General features: G+C 49.3%; 1 protein-coding gene across 1 annotated transcript in view; it reads left to right on the plus strand.

Annotated features, from left to right (window-relative positions):
• The window catches only part of FHAD1 (forkhead associated phosphopeptide binding domain 1), a 158,723-nt gene that overhangs the window by 99,743 nt on the left and 34,951 nt on the right, over window positions 1–24,029 (plus strand). Inside the window, 8 exon segments of the mRNA XM_009198678.4 lie at window positions 899–969; window positions 3,163–3,315; window positions 6,516–6,623; window positions 6,860–6,967; window positions 10,715–10,822; window positions 14,539–14,646; window positions 19,734–19,907; window positions 22,037–22,262. Of these exon segments, the coding sequence (XP_009196942.1) occupies window positions 899–969; window positions 3,163–3,315; window positions 6,516–6,623; window positions 6,860–6,967; window positions 10,715–10,822; window positions 14,539–14,646; window positions 19,734–19,907; window positions 22,037–22,262 (1,056 nt within the window).

Below are 24,029 nucleotides of genomic sequence, written 5' to 3' on the forward strand. Positions count from 1 at the left end.
CGTAGGAGGTCATCATTCAGCCCCACACACCCCTGTTCTGAAGCACCCTCCCCTGGCTCGCTGAATTCTGCCCACCCAACAGCACCCACACCCAGTGGTTCTTCAACCAAGTGGCCTTACTCGCTCACTCCAGGAATGATGTCTCCCTCCTCTGAGACCCTCACCCTCGCCTCTCCTTCAGCAGTCACTTACACGCCACCTGAGGTCATTGCGTGTTTCCAGCAGGCATTTACACCTTGTCTGTCGGACTGAACTGCAAGCCCCTGGAGGTCTTGGCTTTTGACCATGCCCCACACTCAGCACCATGCTTTACACAGGGTAGACAGTTAATAAGTGTTCTGTTGATGGTTTATTTTCCACCTCCAAAAAGAAAGTTGGATGTGAGCTCAACCAAGGCTTATCAACTCCTTTTTTTATTTTTATGTTTATGTTTATTTTTATTTTTTTGAGACCGAGTCTCTGTCTGTTGCCCGAGCTGGAATGCAGTGGCACAATCTGGGCTCACTGCAACCTCTGCCTTCGAGGTTCAAGTGATTCTCATGCCTCAGCCTCCCAAGGAGCTGGAATTACAAACATGCGCCACCACACCCAGCTAGTTTTTGTATTTTTAGTGGAGATGGGGTTTTATCATGTTGGCCAGCCAGGCTAGTCTCGAGCTCCTGACCTCAGGTGATCTGCCCATCTCAGCCTCCCAAAGTGCTGGGGTTACAGGCGTGAGCCACCATGTCTAGCCTAAGCCACCGTGCCCGGCTGCCTATCAACGACTTTAAAACCACAGGTTGGATGACAGCTCATGTTGTTTTGATGGGATGGCAACGTTGCCTTCATCCACCTGTCTGCAAGCTTTGGAGTTGAATTGAATTGATACTTACATTCTTCCTGCTTCTGTTTTTTTAAGGGTTCTCTTTGTATCTGATATATCTTCTGGAACATTATAAAAAACTTATGAGCCAGACCCAGGAACTTCAGGTAATGCTTTTAATTTCTTTTTTTCCAAAGTTCATTTCGGCCCCTGCTTGGCATTTATATAGCACTGTGCATTTGAAACCTGTTTTTTCTTTATCAGCTAGTCAGTCCACACCCTCCAACAGGTGAAACGATTTCTCTGTTTGCACACAAAGAGATACAGAAAAGGTTGGCTAAGATCTCCCAGGAGGGTAAGGACAAGGACAGGGTGCTGCCGTCTGTCTGGCCTCCTGGGCCAACCACACTGTTTGTTTTCCTCTGTCAAAGGCGCAGAAGACTTAACGCCATCAGATTTTTTTTTTTTTTCCCGAGTCTCGCTCTGTTGCCCAGACTGGAGTACAGTGGCGCAATCTCGGCTCACTGCAGCCTCTGCCTCCTGGGTTCAATTGATTCTTCTGCCTTAGCCTTCCAAGTAGCTGGGATTACAGGCGCCTGCTACCATGCCTTGCTAATTTTTGTATTTTTAGTAGAGATGGGGTTTCATTATGTTGGCCAGGCTGCTCTTGAACTCCTGACCTCAAGTGATCCACCCACCTCAGCTTCCCAAAGTGCTGGGATTACAGGTGTGAGCCACTGTGCCTGGCCTTAATGCCATCAGATTTTGAAAACTGTGTTTGTTAAATCCAGTGGATAAAATACAGCTATCTATAGTACAGGCAGCAGAATTACTAAAAGAAAAGAAATATTCTAGAGGCAAATGAGCTTTAGGGGTTATATCATTCTGATAACTATAGCCATAAGAGTGTTATATAATAACCACAAAACTTCAGCGGCATTCAGCAGTTGCTATTTACTGCTCACGTGTCTGGGGTCAGTGGCAAGGTGGCTCTGCTGACCTTAGATGGGCCTGCCCACTTGTCTGGGTGTTAGCTGGCCTTTGGTTGATCTAGACTGGCCTCAGCTGGGGCGACTCAGCTCCACGTGTCCCTCATCCTCCAGCAAGCAAACCTAGGCTGTTCTTACGGAGACTGCAGAGGTAGAAGAGAAAGTGGCCCAATCACATAGTGTTTTTCAATCTTCTGCTTGTGTTGTGTCTGCTAAGATCCCATTGGCCAGAGCAAGTCACATGGCTGAGTTCAGTGTCTGGAGGCAAAATATGGGCAGGCACTGCAAGTTACATAGCCCTAGACATGGATAGAGTGGGGTGAAGAAGGGACCACCGTGCCAATCAGCCACAGAGGCTTGAGTCCAGGGATTGGCAACTTTCTCTGTAAAGGGCTAGATGGTAAATATTTTATGCTTTGCAGACCATATTCATACCTCTTCCACTCTACTACAGTAAAATGAAAGTAGCCATAGACAATATGTAGGCAATGGGCATGATAAGTATGCCACGGTTCCAATAAAACTTTATCTATGGCGGGCACGGTGGCTCATGCCTGTAATCCCCAGCACTTTGGGAGTCCGAGGTGGTTGGATCTCCTGAGGTCAGGAGTTCAAGACCAGCCTGGCCAACATGGTGAAACCCCCATCTCTACTCAAAATACCAAACTTAGCCAGGTGTGGTGGTGGGCACCTGTAATCCCAGCCACTCAGGAGGCTGAGGCAGGAGAATCACTTGAAGCCAGGAGGTGAATTTGCAGGGAGCCAAGATCATGTCCCTGCACTCCAGCCTGGGCAACAGAGCAAGACACCAGCTCAGAAAAAAATAAAAAATAAAAAAAAAGCCACCTTATTTACAAAAGTATGCAGTGGACCCGATGTGGCCTGTGGGCTGTAGTTTGTCAACCCCTGGTCTAGTCCCTTCTCCTCATTTTTCAGATAAGGACAATTTCAGTGTCACACAGCTAATGGGCGAAGAATCAAGACAAATGTTCAAGCCTCCTGGCTCCTAAGTGACTGCTTTTTTTTTTTCTCACACCCACCTACCACTTACTAGATACCTACTATGTGCTCAGCACTGCTAAAAGCTTTCCATCATTATCTCACTTAATCCTCACAACTCTAAAAGGTCAATACTGTTATTAACTTCATTTTCTAAATGAGGAAGTGTCTAGAAACAATTAGAGCTGGGATTCTTTCTAGATCCAGAGTCTGAATTCTTAACCACTGCATGCTGTGGTGTTCTGTGATTTTAAGAAACTTTTGGGTAAACCTTTGTCCCATGAAAGGTAAACAATTGGTAAACAAATGTGGAAAGACTCTTTAGTTAGGCCTGTCCCCCATCAGCATCGGTTTACTTTTCTCTCATTTCAGATCAAGTTCAACAGTTCTCAAGAAACTCAGCAGTCTTTACTGCAAGAAAAGCTGCGGGAGCATCTGGCAGAGAAGAAGCAGCTGAACGAGGAGAGGCTAGAGCAAGAGGAGAAGCTGAAAGCCAAAATCAGGCAACTGACGGAAGAGAAGGCGGTAAGGTGGTCCCTGTCATTTGCTTTACTACTGAAAATTGATGAAATGGTCTTTTATATGGGAAATTGAGGGCATATGTACTTAGACAAATCTCAGCTACTCTGTTTGGTGCCGTGAAACTAAATTAATTAAACAGGGTGAATAAGTGGGGAGGATTTAACATGAAGTTTGAATTCTAAAACTCACAGCAAAATCAGCTTGAAAAGGCAGCGTGATTGAAATTTCAGGAAACGGTGCCTTGTTTGTGTACACATTGCAGTCAGCTTTATAAAATCTGAGTCATCGCTGCAGGTCCTGGTTTGTAGCTGACAGACTGTTTCTAAATGTGCACAAGATCAACTTCAGATGACAAATTTCAGTCTTTTGCTTTCTCTTTATACATATCAGGGAAAACAAATGGCCAAAATTGCTACTGACTTTTCTAGAAACCAGGCCAGTTAGAAGACAGCAGCATCTCTAAAACTCAAAGGTGCCCGTGAATTTTCTGGGGATCTGGTTAAGATGCAGATTCTGTCTCAGCAGGCCTGAGACGCTAGATTTCCAACAAGCTCCCAGATGGTGCTGACGCTACCAGTCTGCAGATCCACATTTTCTTAGGGCGAAGTCTTAGAGGAAGATTTTCCCAAAGTTTCCTGATCAGAACCACCCAGATGTTTTGCTAAAAATACAGATCTTGGTCCCCACGCCAGACCCGTTAAATCAGAACATCTGGAGAGGGCCGGGAAACTGTATTATTTAATGAGCTGATTCTCATCACTGTCCTAGAGTTGGCCCTTTTTTTTGTTAAGATGGGGTCTTGCTCTGTTGCCCAGGCTGGAGTGCAGTGGTGTGATCACAGCTCACTGCAACCTCAAACTTCCAGGCTGCAGTAGTCCTCCCACCTCAGCCTCCCAAGTAGCTGGGACCACAAGCATATGGCACTACACCCAGATAATTTTTTTTTTTGGTAGAGATGGGATCTTGCTCTGTTGCCCAGTCTGGTCTTGAGCTCCTGGACTCAAGTGATCCTCCCACCTCAGCCTCTCAAGTAGCTGGGGCCACAGGCACACACCACCACACCCAGCTAATATTTTTATTTTTTGTAGAAATGGGGTCTCTCTGTGTTGCCCAGACTGGTCTCAAACTCCTGGCATCAAGTGATCCTCCCACCTCAGCCTCCGAAAGTTCTGGGATTACAGGCATGAGCCGCCGTACCCAAGGGTTGGCCCTTTTTGATATTCAGGGACCCCTCCCATGAATTTTACCGTCTTTATGACTTTTGTCATTTAGGAGATTAAAGATTACTAATGCCTTGCACCTCTCCTCACCGACTCTCCGCATTGTGATCTAAGTGGGGTGAGGGTGCGGCCCCTGCTCTGGGATTTCTAAGCACTCCCGGTTGGTTGCAAAGTGCAGCCACAGTTGCGAACCACTGTCGTGGGTGGGTGTGGAGCAGCCTGTGCGTGCTGACCCTGCTCACAGCCCCCGCAAGATAGCAGCCCCAGATCCACCAGACCTCAACTCTTCCCAGATCTCTCCTTTCTTCCCCAGAAGAGGACTGGACCTGCCACCTTCTCCGTCTTTCCCCAGCTCCTCTGCCACACACACCTGCCCTCCAGACCTCTCCCCCTTTCATCTCCATCCTCACATGTGTGTCCAGTTACCCCAAGACATCGGTCTCCTCCTCCTCCCCCTTCTCTTTGCCTCTTTCTCTGCTTTTCTGCATTTGCAAAATAAAAGATTAAAAAGGAAGAGCCATCTGACCAAATCATGTGCAATCCGCATAAAGGTAATATTAATGATAGCTATAAATCAAGACGGGCACATTTTGAAGGGCATTTAGATATGGAAGAAGCCAGCACTGTTCCACAGAGAAGAAAATAAAACCAGAAAGTACCTAGAAATCTTCAGGATGTTCACAGAACTCTCCACCGACTTCCTTTTCTCTTCTCTGATTACCTTCTCCTTTTAACATCGGCATTCCAAATGCCTTATTTTCTCTTTTTAATTTTGGATGGACTTTTTCCCTTGTCAGGGTCTGGTATTTCAGCCCCACCGTGTTAAACACTGCGTTGGGCGCCTGCCTAGTCTTCCTAGACACCCATGGCGACACTGGCCTGGCAGAGTGTTCTAAGAGCTGGCGTCAGCCCCTCTTTTAAACCTGCAAACCTCGATGCACCCCACTGTCCTTGCAGAGGGAGGAAGCGACATCAGGTCCCTGCCAGACAGACTGTGACACTCGAAGGTCACCCTTCCTCTGACAGTCGGATTGATGGACTTGACCCTGGGGACTCCTTGGAAAGTTACCTCTTGGACATCAGTGCCAGGTGTCCTGACTTTATGTGAGCCTTCCTTAGCCTTTCTGACTCCCATCACCTGCCCTTTCCGAAAAAACATGTGTCCAGGCTCATTAAGTAGCCTCCCTCTCATGAATCTTGACTTGTTTGAGGACTTTGTTTCAAAGAGGGGAAAAAAAAGTCTGGGTTCCTCTATCAATCTAGCATTCTTTTCTTATTACCAGTTGTTGACAACAGTCACTTGATTTGTGCACACACCGATGTGTTAGATCAGGGATTGGCCAAATTGTCCCATAAAGGGCCAGATAGTAAATATTTTCAGTTTTGCAGGTCATATGCTCTCTGCTCTTCTGCAAAAGCAGCCATAGACAATACACAGCAAGCACAGAGTGTTCCAATAAAACTTTATTCACAAAAACAGACCAGATTTGGTCTCTAAACCGTTGTTTGCTAACCTCTGGTTTAGAACACAGGCTTCAGAATCAAATGGGTCAGAGTTAGAATCCCTACTCATGTGATTTACTAGTAAACTGGGTGGATTCCTTCATGTAAGCCTGTTTCCTCATCTGTAAGGTGGGAAGCGTGGTTGTCACTGTGCCAGCCATTTCGTGCTCGTCATCCCATCCACCCCTCACATCAACCCAACACAGGAAGACTATTACTGTCTCCATTGTACAGGCAGGGCAACTGAGGCTCTGGTAGCTTTACTTCCCCAGTGTCTTACAGCTGGAAAGGATCAACCTGGGGCTCTACCCTGGGTCTCCTGACTCCAGAGCACATGCTCCGAGCTGCTAGACTCTGCTGCCCACAGCCTCCCCTGGGGAGTGTGGTGAGGAGTGAAGAGGTAGCCCATGCAGTGCCTGGCAGTGTCCAAATTCCTGCCATGGTAACCATGTCTATTAAACAACAGTCATTGGTTTCCAGGCTTTGGAGGAGCGCATTACGCAAGAGAGAAACAGAGCGAAAGAGACTTTGGAGGAAGAACGGAAGAGAATGCAAGAGCTGGAGAGCCTCCTGGCCCAGCAGAAGAAGGTACGTGGCTCAGGGAGACAGAGTCAGCTCGAGCCCACATCAAGGCCCCGCAGCTAAGAAGGGTGGATCTGGGGCTCTGGTCTGGGCCCGCTGGCTCTGAGTTCCAGGGCTGTGCCGCCCACAGCCCCCCCCAGGGAGGTGCAGTCAAGAGGGAAGAGGTAACCTATGTGGTGCCTGGCAGAGTCCAAATTCCTGCCACGGTAACCATGTCTATTAAACAATGATCCTTGACTCAGGCTTTGGCGGAAAGCATTACCCAGGAGAAGAACAGAGTGAAGGAAGCATTAGAGGAAGAGCAGACAAGAGTCCAAGAGCTGGAGAAACGCTTGGCCCACCAGAAGGAGGTATGCCCGGGGAGATAGAGTCGGCTGAGCCCCAGTCGGCTTCAGGGCCATGTGGAATTAAGTTCAGAGCCGTTGATGATGGGGGTGAGAGTGTGGTGGAGCCTTCCTCATGGAGTTTGCGTTTGGGTGGACTCAGCTACTTCGGGAAGCGTGGGAGACTCAAGGGAACCCCAGAGTTGTAGCCTTGACAACCAGCTGGGAAAAAACTATAAACAGTGTAAAACACAGTCAGAGAGAGCACTTGGGAGACAGGTAGGAATGGTGACATGGGCATATTCTGTGTTCCAAAGCACAGAAACGGTAGAATGACAGAGTCATGGGACCTCAGGGCTGCATGGACCCTCCACCAGCATCCAGCCTTGAGCACCACCACTGAGGAATGTTCTCCACCCCAGGGCAGTCCATCCCAGCATGGATGCCTCAGGCCAACAGAAAGTTTTCCCTTTAGGTTGAGTTGGGTCAAACTCTTATGCCCCAGAAGAGTATCAATCCTCCGCCCTCCCCTGCGCTCCCACGAGGTACGTCCACTTCCTCTTCCACACGATGACTCAGATGTGTGAAAATAGAGGCGCCCGTGCCCTGCATCTGCTCCTCCCCAGGCCCAAGCACCCTTGTTCCTCAGGCCCCTCACAGGACTGGAACCTGGTGCTGGCCCCCTCCTGTGGCCTGTGCTGCTCTCCAGAAGTCACAGACTGGGAAGCTCAGCGACTAAACAGGGTCTGTGGAGGTTACGTTTGGCCCCAGAATATTTTACTTTGAATTCATAGAATCTACTTAAAAGTTCAGATTTCCATCCACTCCCGAAAAGTCAGAAAATCTAGCCCTTGTTTCTACTTAGCAAAAATGGACTAGAAGCCCTACCGGGTAGCAGCAGTTTGCCACAGTTTTCACCACTCCCTATTGCATTAAACACAGCCCACGTCATTTTTTGGTATCTGTCTAGGCTTCATAGGCATTTGAGTTTGTCACCCATCACCCATTTTCTTCCTAAAGGGAGGTGGCCAGAACCGCTGTTCTCCAGAGGTGGCCAGAACCACTGTTCTCCAGCCACGGTAGCCTAAGGGGAGGACTTCTCCCTCCCTCATTGAAGATGTTCTACTTCTGTTAATATGTCCGAACTAGCGTTTGGGAAAGCTCTGCCACATTTGTGGATTCATGTTTAGCTTGTGGTCACCCTCAGATCCCTGATCCTTTTTCATGTCTGCTTTCATGAATTCCTCAGTCCTGACACAGCACAGGGGAGTGCGGGCTTTGCAGCCAGATGAGACATGAGTTCGAATCCAAGCAGGGCTACTTCCTGGCTGCAGCAGACCTATCACTACCTCCCTTCTCGAAGGGGCAGCTGTGGGCTCAGATCTAGTGTATAATGGAGGGCCTGGCCTGTGGAATTATTGCCGAGTAAATGGCAGCTGTTGCTACTGTCTCTGCTGCCACTTGTGCCCCTTCTTCTGTTTGGGTATTTGTTTTTCATCAACATCGACTCCTCAAGTAAAATCCTTGCCCATCCATCGCTGCAGTCTCTGGCACAGCTGTGTCCTGCAGCCTCTCCCAGAGCATCACTGAGGTTTGCCCCCAAGTAATGCCTCCAGGGGTGGGGATGAGGAGCAGGGTCTCCAAGGAGTCACTTGAGTCAAATGCCCCAAGATGGGCCGGGCGCGGTGGCTCAAGCCTGTCATCCCAGCACTTTTGGAGGCCGAGACGGGCGGATCATGAGGTCAGGAGATCGAGACCATCCTGGCTAACACTGTGAAACCCCGTCTCTACTAAAAAATGCAAAAAACTAGCCGGGCAAGGTGGCAGGCGCCTGTAGTCCCAGCTACTCGGGAGGCTGAGGCAGGAGAATGGTGTAAACCCGGGAGGCGGAGCTTGCGGTGAGGTGAGATCCGGCCACTGCACTCCAGCCTGAGCCACAGAGCGAGACTCTGTCTCAAAAAAAAAAAAAAAAAAATGCCCCAAGATGTCAACAGCAAAGGCCTGGGGAAGATCCTTGAATTTAGAGACTTTGAGGCCATGGGGCTCGGGAGAAAAATTCAAGCTTCATTGCAGAGAGGATCTGTGGTTGGGTCACCCTGGGTCTGTTAAAATGTCAGCCTACTTCTGGCAGAACTTCTCTGTGGCTTCCTATTGGGGAAAATTGAAAGAGCAGCCCCAGCCACAGGCTCCATTCAACTGCCAGTGGCTATTTGATTTTCTTTTTTTCTGTCTCCCAGTCTGCAGTACAGCGGCATGATCTTGGCTCAGTGCAACCTCTGCCTCCCGGGTTCAAGCAATTCTCATGCCTCAGCCTCCCAAGTAGCTGGGATTATAGGCGCACACCACCACGCCTGGCTAATTTTTTGTATCTCTAGTAGAGACGGGGTTTCACCATGTTGGCCAGGCTGGTCTTGAACTCCTAGCCTCAAGCGATCTGCCTGCCTTGGCCTCCCAAAGTGCTGGGATTACAAGCGTGAGCCACCGCACCCGGCCTGATTTTCTTTTCATTAGCTCTTCCGCCACATTATCAGGGTTTTTGAGGTCAACAGAATCACTAGGTCATAATCTGGATCTTGAGGTCATGTTCAAAGTTAATCCCCGTTATCCGTTGTGAACTTGGAAGCACGGCAACTGGGTATGTAGGGCCTGCGTGTGAGCCAGGCAAGGCCTCTCTGCCCAGTAGTACCTGTCCCGGCTACAGAGGAGCTGCCCAGAGGAAGGCCTGGCGAGTATAGACGCAGAGTCAGACACAGCAGAGCCAACCCTAAGTCCCTAGGAAGTGCCTCAAAGTCTCTTTCACAGTTCACAAGAAAATGTCCTACCTCAAAACCCACTTCAAAGGATCCAAATAAACATGAAATTCTTATGATGTCACTTTTCTTCTGCTTTAAGGCTGGTGTTGGGACAGCAGAGTGTTGGAGTTTTGTCAACTACTTTTCACTGCAAAGTATACAATATCCTCAGCCATATTCTGGATTAACCACTTTTTGCGGGCTCATCTGGGGCCCTCACCACTGGTTATAATGGCAGCCATCTTCCAAGTTCTAAATACCTGACAGTTAACCTGGTGTTTGAAAGACAAGCCATTGGAAAATAGAGGTGGCCCTTCTCGTGGTGACTGGAAACAGGCTGGCAACATATTTCCTTTGGTGATTTACACTAAGCTGTTTAGTTGAATAGCTTACCAGCAAGTAACTTCCCAGACAAAACTCCTTGATTAGGGCACTCAATACTGGCCACACTTTCGTCCCTGCATCCTACCAGAACATTGCTTGTCCCTTCTAGAAATTGGCATATTGTGGCTCATTAATCCAACATACTGCCCTTCTCTTGAAACCGAATTCTGTTGAAGAGATTTATTTCAATAATGGAAATTCCATTATTAACAAGACTCTTCTTTTGATCAGAGAGGCTGCCTGGCCCTGTGACAGGAAGCTGCCCCCACTGCTCCCGGGTTCCCTGTCCAGAGCTCTTTATTCAGGCTACGTGCTTTCCTCTGCGCAGACTTCAGATCCTGGCCTCACCTCTGACAAAGGGTGTGGCTCTGGGCCCTCAGACTTCCTGCTCCTCGGTTTCCTCATCTGTAAAATGGGCACTCTCAGCACTTCTCTGACAGAGTTGCTGTGAGACTGAAGGGCTGGCCAGGGGCCCAGGCGTATCTAATAGCCGCCCCAACACTTTGGCTGTTATTGTTACTATGATTATTATGATCATTACTAGCAATTTCCCCCCTAAATGTGCAGGCCACCAAGTGCACTGGTCGTTGATTTGCAGGTTTTGGAGAGCAGCATAGCCCATGAAAAAAGAAAAGCAAAGGAAGCCTTGGAGTCAGAAAAGAGAAAAGTTCAGGATCTGGAGAACCACTTAACCCAACAGAAGGAGGTATGAGCAGCAGCAGGAAAGAACCTTCTGGAAGGAGCTACTGGGAGATCCCCGGGAGAGTCTGGTGGGAAATCGGGCAGGTATCACAGTCACGCCTCCCTTTGAAGTGGCCAAGATCTGCCATTGACTGGCCATGTGACCTCTGGCAGATCGCCACCTCCCCATCCCTCAGTTTCCTTGTCTGTGAAATGGGAATGCTAAGTCCCTGCCTCATCAGATTAGATGCTCTCAGGTGTAAAGTACATAGGACTGCACCCTGCATCCTAGAAGGCCCTCGGAAAGTTCTTTTTGCTCTCTGGTTCAGCTACCTAGGAAAGAGGGATCCTCCCCAGGAGAGAACCCTGAGTTTCAGCCTGGGTCAGGGGCTTAGCGAGCATCGTCCTCACGGTAGAGAGGCATGTGTGCCACACCCGGCATGGCCACGGGAGAAAGCACTGCTCCTGGCCTGGCCTGCTGGTGTCGTGGACTCCGGAGCAGGCCTTCCCTGGACTGGCTGAGGAGTAAAGGACACAAAGAGCACAAAAAGAGATGGCACAAGTGGGTGCATAGTAAGCCCACGTGGTTGTCACATCAGATAAGCCGCAGGAATCAGCACCTTCTAGAATGGACAAGCAGATGGGCACCCCAGGACAGAATGACACCAGGGAGGAAAGGAGGGGTCAGAGCTGGAGACATCCACATCCACCCACCCCAGTGCCACCAACCTAGGGACCTGGCCCACCAGACACACCTGCCCAGAGCAGCATGAGAGGCAGGCCCTCAGGTCAGCCCGGATGCCCGGGTCACACCCTGGAAGTAAGAGCCGGGGAGCCAGGAGGAGGTCACTCAGGGACCCACATGGCATCTCCATGAGCTGGGCTTTGGGGACAGAGGTGGCACAGACGCACACCTCCTGGCCCCCACAGAACTTCCAGAAACAGAGCTGATGGCTCAGTGAATGGTTTGATTTGGTTTCATTCATCTACCCATAAATATTCATTTATCCACCTGCTGATCTCAGTTTCATTCATCCACCCACCATGTGCCAGGCCCGGTTCTGGGTGCCACGGACATCGCAGTGAGCAAGACAGACCAGGGCCAGGCTGCCCAGAGCTTCCATCCTAGCGCAGGGAAACAGACAGCCTGCGGAAGCAGGGGCGGCTCCAGGGCCACAAAGCCAAAGCAGGCTGGAGGGTGCCCGAGGGCAGGACCACTCAGGAAGTGACATTCCAGTGAGAACTGGAAGGGAAAAGGAGCCTGGGGGCAGAGAGGACCACTGGATAAAGTGGCACAGGTGTGAAGGTCAGGACCTGAGCTTGCCAGGAGGTGGGAGGCGGTTCGGGGGGGTGGGAAGGAGACTGGGTGAGGAATGAAACCAAAGCTGGCCCAAGATGGGAGGCACCAGGGCGCAGGGGAAGGAAATAGGTGGGAGAGACAGGGAAGGAACTGCAGAGCTTGGTGGGCTAAAGGGTTCATTCGGGCTCAAATCTCAGCTCTGCCCTAACAGGCTGTGTGACCCTGGGCATGCCCCTTGCCCTCTCCGTGCCCTCATCTGCCATGTGGGTGTGGTGGCAGAACCGCCCTAGAGGTGTAATATGAGGAGTCAGTATATTCATGGCTTGGGATGCACCTGCCCTGTGAGGTCAGAGTCCAGGTGGGGTGGGCAGTTGAGTGGGCACAGCAGGGTGGGGGTTGCACAGCCTGAAGCGAAGCCCTTGGCAGCGGGACAATGCCAAGCCCATGAGGGAAGTGAGGTCAGAGTCCAGGTAGGCAGAGGGAGCACAGACACGCTAAGGGGTGGGACCCAAACTGTGGTCACAGCTACCCCCAGAGCCTCCCTTATACATACGGGCCAGGGATGGGGTCCCGAAGCTCAGGCTACAGCCAGGCAGTGTCTTGGGCTCTGTGCCAGCCTGGTTATGAACATATAAACTCATCTTGCCAGGTGCGGTGGCTCACGCCTATAATCCCAGTACTTTGGGAGGCCGAGACAGGCAGATCACTTGAGGTTGGGAGTTCAAGATCAGCCCAGCCAACATGGTGAAACCCTGTCTCTACTAAAAATACAAAAATTAGCCGGGCCTGGTGGTGCACGCCTGTAGTCCCAGCTGCTCGGGAGGCTGAGGCAGGAGAATCACTTGAACCTGGGAGGCGGAGGTTGAAGAGAGCCGAGATCATGCCACTGTATTCCAGCCTGGGTGTCAGAGTGAGAATCCGTCTCAAAAAAAATGTAAATTTAAGTTTAAAAATTAGAAAAAAGAAAAAGAAAAAGCCTCCTGCCTCCAAGTGGGCAGGGCTTGAATCAGGGCCCAGAGGCCGAGCAGTTAAGGCGAGGTCCTTGGCATCTAAGCCTGCACCACCGCTTCCTGGTGATGACACCTTGGAACACTGCTTGTCTTTATACTGCCTCCTTAAAGGAGCCTGCATTTCCTTTCTTGTGAAACGGGGATAATCAGATAGATGCTCTCTGGGGTTTGCAGATTGGATGCACTAACACATTCTGTGCACTATTTTCATTTGCAACGCACCAAGCAGTGCATAATAAGAGAAGGGGAAGAGCCCTCACCACAGGGCATGCGGAAAGGTGTGGGTGGCCTTGTAGGACGGGCAGGACTTAGACCTGCAGGGCAAGGATTGAACCATCTTAAGTGAAGACTTGACAGTGAGAAAAAGCCAGGTCTGCATTGGGAGATGTGGTCGGGTAGGGGGGCCTGGGAGTTGGATATGCAGAGCCGGGTGGGGTGGGTGGGTGCCACACACGTGATGTTAACACTGGCAACATTGGGAACATCGTCTTTCCTTCAGGACCACACACATCTTGAGTCTCATACTGTCCCTTGAATTAGGATATTCCCATCTCCTATCACTGCATGCCCTGTAACAATTTTCATTCGTTTTTCTTTTTGCCAATAATACCTGTGCATTAAGGAAAATTTAGAAGATATAGACCTGTGAAAAGAACAAAATAAAAGTTGCCATAATCCCAATTCCCCCCAAATAACCGTCACTTACACTTCAGTACATACTCCTCTGGTCTTTTGTTGTACATATACATATATATTTAAAATCCTTTTCTTGTGAACTTTATGTTGGTGGGGGCGGGGGTGGTGTATAATTGCAAGAGTTTCAACAGCTGCAGATAGAGTTTTTCAAGCCCTCCCTAGCTGTTTACCTCCCAGGGCATGTACAGGTGAGTCTGGGCCTCCGATTCCCTCCCCGTCACCAGGTATATGGCGTTTGTGTTCTCAGCTACAAACTGACCTAGACAGGAATTTTGGAAACCCATGCCTTTGTAGACTGGAAGTGGCTGCCTCGGTCCTCCTTTGGAGCCATTGACATGGGTCTACAGAGACAGAAGGCACCTCCCCAGCACTGTCTGTCCTGCCCCACCTCCCAAAGAGCCAGGTACTTCCAACAAAGGCCGGCATCGGTGCCAGCATATGCCAGTTTATTCAGTGACTCAGTGCCAAATACCAGGACCCAACCACTCACCAGCATGTCACTTCCTGAACACCTGCCTTGAAATCTTGAATGATGACTCACTCACTCCTTTACACACATGACTAAGATATGGCTCCCGGGTTCTCACCTCTGTCCCCAGTGGATGCTTTGTTCCTTGAGATCTTTCTCTCCAACCCTGACTTGGTGGCTTCCACAGTGACTCGTCCTGGTTTCCCTTTTCGGTGTCATTTCCCTTTGAGGGCACAGGCCCTCAAACCACTTTCATTGACTTCCAGGTCTCAGACAGCAGCATTGCCTACGAGAAACGCAAAGCGAAGGAGGCCATGGAGAAGGAAAAGAAAAAGGTGCAAGACCTGGAGAATCGCTTAACCAAGCAGAAAGAGGTATGAGCCGCAGGGAGGGAGAGACAAGAGGGGCCCAGCACGGCGAAGGGCAGTGCGCCAGAGCCAGGCTCTGGGTTCAGATCCTACCTCGCCCCATGGCTGGCTGTGGAACTTCAGGCAAGAACCCTAACAGCTCTGTGCCTTAGTTTCCCCACTTATGAAATACACCTAATACATACAGATCAATCTCCTTGAGTTGTTGTGAGACATGACTGCTGTTATACCCACAGAACACATGGAGAGGCACTCAGCATTCCACATACATGTGTCAGCTGCCTGTGTTAGCATGGCAAACTCATGACTGGGAAGTGGAGGGACAGGATCCAAAGCCCGGACTGGCTGACTCCCCAACCCTAAATCTTCACCCCTCCCTCTCTACTGCACTTCAGCTTTGGGCTCAGCTGCCTAGCTTAAGAGAGGAGATGTTGGCCGGGCGCAGGGGCTCACACATGTAATCCCAGTATTTTGGGAGGCCGAAGCAGGCAGATCACCTGAGGTCAAGAGTTCGAGACCAGCCTGGCCAACATGGTAAAACCCCATCTCTACTAAAAATGCAAAAATTAGCTGGGTGTGGTGGCACGCACCTGTAATCCCAGCTACTGAGGAGGCTGAGGCAGGAGAATCGCTCGAACCCGGGAGGTGGAGGTTGCAGTGAGCTGAGATTGCACCATTGCACTCCAGCCTGGGTGACAGAGCAAGACTCCCTCTCAAAAAAAAAAAAGAGAGGAGACGTAAGGGTATGGACACCTAGGTTTCTGATCAGGCCGATATCAGTTTTCCAAGCAGAGCTTGTTGTCATAGTTATCATCACCTTCATAATCAAAATGCATTTACTGTTATCACTGAGAATTGTAAACATAGTAGGAATAGAAGTGGATTTCGCACCTGACCCTGTCTTGGGTACATAAGCAGTAGGGCATAATTCACTTCTCCTGGGTCCCAGCAGTACAAAACACATACACACACAATTACCAATATGTCAAAGTCAAAGCCCAGTTGACAAACATGCAACCTGGCAATGATGGGTTAAATTTAAATATAGGTGACTATGACTTCAAAGGATTTTCGGGACCAGCTAGGACTAAAAAGGTCTCTATTCACATCAACCTTGGATCATTTTCTTCAAAGAAAGATTTGCAAACATTAGCATGCATTTGGATCTCTGGGGAATTTATTTTTAAATGCCTGTTTCTTGGACCCCACCCCAAGAAGTTCTGATCCCCTGGGTGGAGGACAGACTCAGGAAGCTGCATGTTTCGTAAGCAGCCCAAGTGGCGCTGATGCACTTTAAACAAGGCTGCTCTAGGGAGGCTAGTCAGGAAGGCACATCTGCATTGCACGTCAGCCCTGGACACCAGTCTTCAAGGAGGGACCTGGAGTAACTGGCATGTGTCCAGAGAAGGCAGACGGGAGTTGGGTGAAGTGATGCAGGACTTGTCAGCCCAGGGCCGTCACGGTCACAGAGGACCCCTGCAGGGAGGCACATGCTGCAGGCTGTGGGAGAGCCCGAGAAAGGCAGCCTCTTCCCAAGCAGCCGTGTCCCCCAAACGATGTACCATGGATCCTCCATGAAATACACTATGGGTAGGCAAAAAGGCGAGGTTAAAATTTTAAAAGTAGGTAAGTCGGGACGTAAAAGGGATCCGGAATGAGACTAATGAAAAAAAAAAAAAGTGTATCATGAAATCAATGAATGAGTCACAATTTTTCCTCTAGCAGTTACAGTGCAAGGGAAATCCCAGCTGGTTGTACAATTTGCTAGACAAAAATGGACCAACTGCTCGTGGAAATATGACCATTCTTGGTACTAGACCAGAGAGAATCTCTCCTACGGGTCATTACGTAGAGGATTCTGCAACAAGCAACCTTCTCAACAATATCCTTAGAACAGTAACATCAGAAGGTAGGGTCTTGGCCAGGCGCAGTGGCTCATGCCTGTAATCCCAGTACTTTGGGAGGCCAAGGTGGGTGGATCACCTAAGATCAGGAGTTCAAGCCCAGCCTGACCAACATGGTGAAACCCCGTCTCTACTGAAAATACGAAAATTAGCCAGGCATGGTGGCGCATGCCGGTAATCCTAGCTACTGAGGCTGAGGCAGGAGAATCACTTGAACCCGGGAGGTTGCAGTGAGCCAAGATCATGCCATTGCACTCCAGCCTGAGCAATAGAGTGAGACTCCTTCTCAAAAAAAAAAAAAAAAAAAAAAAAAAAATGAGGTCTCATGGCAGCCCTCAAAGTAGACAGGTGACATTACCCTAGACAAGCAAGAACAGGACCCAGCCCAGGGATTCACCATTTATCAGGAAAATCCAAAGAAATACGAGTCAGGCAGAGAGTTGTGTGTTTGCACATTATTTTATTTGTACACTCGGAAGAGCAGTCAAAGATTGATCTCATCTATATAGGCAAAATGGAAAAGGGAGAGAGGGAAAAGAAAGGAATGTCCAATGCATGGGACCAGTGGACTTTGTTCTCCTATGCTTGGGACAAGCTGCTGAGCAGCCGGCAGGGAGCAAAGATGGCAGGCCGCGTGATCTACTGATAAGCAGGGCAGCTTCACAGCTCTTCAAAGAAACAATTTCAGTTTGTTGTGGATTATTTGGGACACCTGGGGTGTGTCGCTGAGCTGTACGTGGCAAGCTACTCCGTGGGATGCCTGCCAGTGTCTCCAGTGAGCACCTCCGTAGGCCAGGTCCGCATGAGGTCCTCCGTGGAATATCCCAACAGTAACAGCAAGGTTAAGACCCTGAAAAAGAGTCAGACGGAGTTAAGCGGAGGTACGCAGAGGATGCAGCAACTCCCAGGAGAGGCTTGCAGGAATAACATGATGAAAATGGTATAGGGATTTAATATTTTCAAAAAAAAGTGTTTTCTTTCCTGATTATAAAAAAACAACAACAAGAAGACACCTGTCATTCTAGAAAACTTGAAAAAAAAAAAACCAGAAAATCACTCCAAAGAAAATAATAACTAACAGAGTCCACTGAGCACAGTTGCCACTGTCGACATTTTGATGTGATTCCTTCCAGACCGCCTTTGTGTTGAACCTCAGCATCGACATCGATAAATACCGATTTATGACCAAGTTAGTGATTTACACTGTGACACTGTGCACAGTGCTTTGGATGCTATTTTTGATATTTAACATACGATGTGTCAACCTTAAATAATGAGATTCTCTAAGCATAGAGTTTATTCGAGCTCAAAGCTTGAGGACGGCAACCCAGAAAACAGACTTCAAAAGAATGAGTCAGCATTCCAAAGCAGGGGGAGGTGAAAATTTCACTTTGATAGGCAGTTAACAGGATCGCAACGTCTTCCACACAAGGTCAGCACATGCGGTTATAGCCCTTTGGTTGGTCACAGCTTGCTACATTCCTGGGAAAATTGCTTTAATGTTCCAGGATGAGGGGTGATCATCTGAAGGAGTCTTATCTCTGGCGCTGCCAGGGCTTTCCCACTCATTTACAGAAAAGAACAGAAGTTGCAGGTGCGTGCTACGTGACCCAGGCCCCACAGCCACATTCCTCTCGAGTCTCAAAATAATGTAAGGTTTCAACCGCTTTAAGTTTGAATGATTTTGGCCATTCACAGTGACTCACGCCTGTAATCCCAGCACTTTGGGAGGTCAAGGTGGGAAGATCACCTGAGGTCAGGAGTTCGAGACCAGCCTGGCCAACATGGCAAAACCCCATCTCTGCTAAAAATACAAAAATTAGCCAGGCGTGGTGGTGGGTGCCTGTAATCCTGGCTATTTGGGATGTTGAGGCAGAAGAATCACTTGAACCTGGGTGGCGGAGGTTGCAGTGAGCCAAGATCGCCACTGCACTCCAGCCTGGGCAACGGAGCGAGACTCCGTCTCAGAAAAAAAAAAAAAAAGTTTGAATGATTTCATTTTGCATAGAATGTCTCAGTGTCATCAAACAATCTTCTATGACCCAGGTTTGCACTGTGCTGGATGGATCCCAACTTCTTTTCTTCTCCCCTGGGTTGGTTTCTCACTCTTCACTAGTGCAGCAGATGCCCAGCTAACCCACCCTGTGCATCAGTCTTTACGTCCTTAGGAAAAACTCCCTAAAGTGGAGTTGCTGAGTCACAGGACACATTCCTGAATGAGTGTCTAGAAAAGTCACAGCAGTTTGCACCTCCACGAACAGAGTTTAAGAATGCCTAGTACTTCGAATATATTTTAAATTGGATTAAATAATGTTCATAAGATGCCCAGCACAGTGCCACTCAAGAAGCCCATACTTCACATTTATTGCAGGAGGGACTCAAAGAGAATAGAATGTTGACTATGAAAGATCGAAAGAATCTTTCATGCGGTGGTGGGCGCAGTGGCTCACGCCTGTAATCCCAGCACTTTGGGAGGCTGAGGCAGGTGGATCATGAGGTCAAGAGATCGAGACCAGCCTGGCCAATATGGTGAAACCCCGTCTCTACTGAAAATACAAAAATTAGCTGGGTGTGGTGGCATGCGCCTGTAGTCCCAGCTACTTGGGAGGCTGAAGCAGGTGAATTGCTTGAACCCGGGAGGCGGAGGTTGCAGTGAACTGAGATAGCACCATTGCACTCCAGCCCAGGTGACAATGTGAGACTCCATCTCAAAAAAAAAAAAAAGAATGGGTTCCAGGATAAGGGATAAGAGATGCCCAGGACAGGGCCGCCAGAGCCCTGGAGGAAAGGGGGGTGTCCTGGAAGCAGGTGTTGCAGTGAAGGAGAGAAGGGACTCAGCACATTCATCTTGGAGAACAGATTTAGAGACAGACATGACAGCCCTCCTCAAATATTTAAAGGGCTGTCTCATAAAAGAGAAATAAAACGTTCTCAACGAGCTCCAGGTGACAGAACTGAGCTCAGAGACCAAAAATCACAAGGAGACAGATCTCCACTGAATGTGAAGACGAGTTCTATAATAATTGGAACCTTCCAGAGAAGGCATAGACTTTGTACTTTAAAAGAATCGACAGAATAATTAGAGAATAGACTTTGTCCCCTCCCTGAAGGTTGGGGAGAAGGGGACTGGGTAAATACGTATTCCTGAATGTCTGTTATTTTGCTATTTGTTTTTTTTTTTTTGTCTAGGAATTAGAATTAAAAGAGCAAAAAGAGGATGTTTTAAGTAATAAATTAAGTGACGCACTAGCCATGGTTGAAGAGACTCAGAAAACAAAGGCAACTGAAAGTCTAAAAGCAGAGAGCCTCGCCTTGAAATTAAATGAAACATTAGCTGAACTGGAAACTACCAAGACAAAAATGGTAAGTCAGTGCCTTCCAGGAGCGGGAGAATTTTTCTCCCAATAGAAGATTACAGTGCGTGAGAATGTGTGGCTTAGACCAGGGCTTCTCGGCCTCAGCACTGCTGATGTTCTGGGTCAAGTAGCACTTTCCTGTTAGGGGCTGTCCTGAGCATCTTAGGATATTTAGCACCACCCCTGTTCTCTACCCACCGGATGCCAGGAGCCCTCTCCCCGCAGTCATGATCACCAAAAATGTCTTCAGACATTGCCAAGTGTCCCTTAATGGCCCCCTAATGAGAAGCGTTGGTTTAGAATGAAAGGTACACAGAGCTAGGATGCCCCGTCTGCAGGGTATTCTGAGATGTTGTAATGCAGGTTCCTCACAGGATCAGAATGCCTGGAGAGCCTCAGGACCGAGTGATGAGTGATGATTCCACAGGCTTTAAGACAATGCATTAAAGCGTAAGCTCGGTATTCAAGGCCCTCCAAAATCAGGGCTCCATGTGCATTCACTCTGTCATCCACACGCTCAACCGACAGGTTTCTGAGCAAGGAAGTCATGAAGGTGAATCTCCCAAAAGAGAACGAAGTAAATTTCACGAGGGTGTGGCGTTGGAGAGAACAGGTCTGGGTGTGGCACGTGGTGGACCAGAATCATAAGGACCTGACCTTGGCGGGAGCTGGGGGAGGTGTGGGAGGGAGGGAGTCGCAGGAGAGAGTTATGATGGCAGGACTTGATAACTGCTGGCAGGACGTGAGCGCCAAGGAGAGCACAGTGCCAAAGGAGACTGCACGCTTCAGGCCAGGGTGCTTGGGGACCTGATCGCGTAAGGACGACATAGGGATAGGAGTATGGAGGTCTGGGGTCATGGTGGGGGTGTTCTCTTGGAGCAACCCTCTTTTGGAGAAGAGGAGACAAGAGGAGGAAGGCGAGGATAGGGCATCAAAGTTCAAAAGCCCCCCAGCTTTGGGTACACAATAGTTTTGGGAGAGAAAGCAAGACAAGAGCCTAATCTGGAAGGCAGCCTCCTAGGCAGGGTCCTTGGAAGAGCAGGCATGTGTGAGTGTGTCGGGCAAAGAATGTACGTGTCATGGGGAGATCAGAGGCCGAGGCCCAGCACGTCACTTGGGAATAGGGAGCAGGACAGGGTGAGTTTGGAGTAGCAGGCGGGCATTGAGGAGGAGGTGCTGGGATGCAAACGCCAAGGGGAGCCTCAGGAGGGAGTGTTTGGATGTGGGAAAGCAGCAGATTGGCCATTTGGGGGTCATTAATTTTTTGTTTTTAAGAAATGCAAATTCTGGCTGGGCACAGTGGCTCGCACCTATAATTTCAGCACTTTCGGGGTCAAGTTGGGTGGATCATCTGAGGTCAGGAGTTTGAGACCAGCCTGGCCAAATGGTGAAACCTCATCTCCACTAAAAAAAATATGAAAATTAGCTGAGTGTGGTGGTGCACGCCTGTAGTCCCAGCTACTTGGGAGGCTGAGGCAGGAGAATACCCTGAACCCAGGAGGCAGAGGATGCAGTAAGCCAAGATCATGCTACTGCACTGTAACCTGGGTAACAGAGCAAGACTCTGTCTCGAAAGAGAGAGAAAGAGAAAGAAGAAAGAGAGAGAGAGATAAAAGAAAGAAAAAGAAGGAAGGAAGGAAGGAGAGAGAGAAAAAAAAAAAGGAAAGAAAGGAGAAAGAAAGAAAGGCAAATTCATTTGCTTTTTCTTATGAAATTGTTCATTCATTAATTCCACAAATATCTATCAAACATCAAATGCTGTGGGCATAGCAGTAAGTAAAAACAGACACATTTCTGCTGTTACGAATTTTACATTCTAGAGGGCATGAGAAACAAACGATTAAAGGCTTCAGGGACAATGAAACAGACGCTGGAATAGGAAGTGTCTGGGGTTGCTCCTGATAGGTGGTCAGGGAGGGCCTCGTGGAGGAGGTGACGCTGGAGCTGAGCCCTGAGAGTCAAGAAGGAGTTGGCCATGAAAGGAGCTGTGGAAGAAGTGTACAGGGCAGAAGGAACAGCACGTGCTAAGGCCCTGGGGTGAGGCCCAGTTTAGCACCTGTGTGTACCCAGGGTGTATATTATGGTTGCTGTCATACCCAGCTCCCAAGACCACACTGAGTGACACTCTGTTCCCAGATCTTGATGGAAGAGCGGCTAATCCTGCAGCAGAAGACGGTGAAGGCCGTCCAGGATGAGCAGGAATCACAGAGACATGGGTTTGAAGAAGAGATCATGGAATATAAGGAGCAAATCAAACAGCACTCCCAGACGATTGTGAGCCTCGAAGAGAAACTCCAGAAAGTCAGTCAACACCATAAAAAAATAGAAGGCGAGATTGCAACATTGAAGGACAACGACCCGGGTAAGTCCGAAGGGGGACCAAGGAAATCTTAGTGTTCGGGGTAGGTTCTGATTGTCCGCTGGGTCCCAACAGGCTGATGGTTAAGAAAAAGGCCGTGCCTTATTCAAAAGCTCATTCATTCTCTGAGGCCCCCTTTTGTTCTTGTTACACAACGATGTCAGAAGCCCTCCGAGGCCCAGGTTCAGCAGAAGTCATGGCAATGAGTTGGGACATCCTTTGTGCCGACCCAGTGAGCCGGCGAGACACACAGGCTACCAGGGCTGTCAGAGCTGTCAGGGCAGCACGAAGTGGAATCATCTTTTCCACATGAAAACATCTCGTGTGGGGGCCTTTCAAAGGCTTCTCTCTGCCATTGGCCTTTTGCATCTTCACTAATGCACTCATTACCAGCCAGGATTTGTCCCTTAAAAAATAAACCCAAAAGAAGCTGAAAAAAGAACTCAGACTTGTAAGCACTTATTTGCCCCAAACGGCCAAGGTAAGGTATTATTGTAAAGTTGTTAAGCTCTTGGAGAAAGTTCTGGAAGTAGAGGACTCAGGCCAGGGTATCCCAGCCTCAGCCCTGTTGACATTTGGGGCAGGATCATTTTTTCATGGATGGGACTGAACTGGGCACTATTGGGTGTTAGCAGCCTCCCTGTCCTCCACCCACCAGCTGCCAGTGGCACCCCTACCCCAGCTGTGACAACCAAAAATGTCTCCAGACATTACCCAGTGTCCCCTAGAGGCAAACTCACTCCTGGTAGGAAACACGGCTCTAGTTCCCAGCAAGTCGGCAAGCCGTCAGGACTTCCCTCATTCATTCACTCATTCAGCTCTCTCGGTGGAGCTTCTGTAACGTTCCGATCTCATGTAGGCACTCGGGATCCAGTGATGGACAAGCCAGTTTTTGTCCCCGTGGTAACAAAATTATTGCCCTGACAGGTGATCCAGGATGAATAGGGCACCATGACAAGGACGAAGAGTGGGATTCAGTTTCCCAACCCAGAGTCCAGGTCAGAGGAAGCGTGTTTGAGGTTGAGCTGGGGGCTGGGTTCAGTGGCTCATACCTGTAATCCCAGCACTTTGAGAGGCCAAGGCTGGCAGATCACGAGGCCAAGAGATTGAGACCATCCTGGCCAACATGGTGAAACCCCGTCTCTACTACAAATACAAAAATTAACCAGGCGTGGTGGCGTGCGTCTGTAGTCCAGCTACTCAGGCTGCTGAGACAGGAGAATCGCTTGAACCCGGGAGGCAGAGGTTGCAGTGAGCTGAGATTGCACCACTGCACTCCAGCCTAGCAGCAAAGCGAGACTGTCTCAAAAACAAAAAAAGAGATTGAGCTGGGACCTGAAGGGTGATGTCCAGGTCAGAGGGAGGTGTTTGAGATTGAGCTGGGACCTAAAGGGTGACTGCATCTTTGTCACCCCCATACTTAGACCAGTGTGCACTCCACACATGTTTGTTGAAGGAATAAACAAGTGAGTGAACACATGAGTGAGTAGTGAGACAGGACGCCAGAGGCGGTGCACTGAGGTGTAAATGGGAGGTGAGGAGAGGAAGGTGCTAAACACAGATTCTTCTTCCAAGAGAGACAGGCAGGCGGTGGGACCAGGGGCTGAGGCTGCACTGCTCACCAGCTTAGCCAAGTGGGTCGCCGGCAGCTTCCATCACTCCGGTGCCCCTTTCCCTGTCTTTAAGTGGACTTGATGGCCCCTGCCTTCTAGAGTAACTGGGACAATCGCATGGCCACGCACTTTGGGAGAGCCCCCAGCCTGTGACACG

Source organism: Papio anubis, chromosome 1, assembly GCF_008728515.1.
Source record: "Papio anubis isolate 15944 chromosome 1, Panubis1.0, whole genome shotgun sequence".
In the NCBI taxonomy this organism is placed as follows: Eukaryota; Metazoa; Chordata; class Mammalia; order Primates; family Cercopithecidae; genus Papio; species Papio anubis.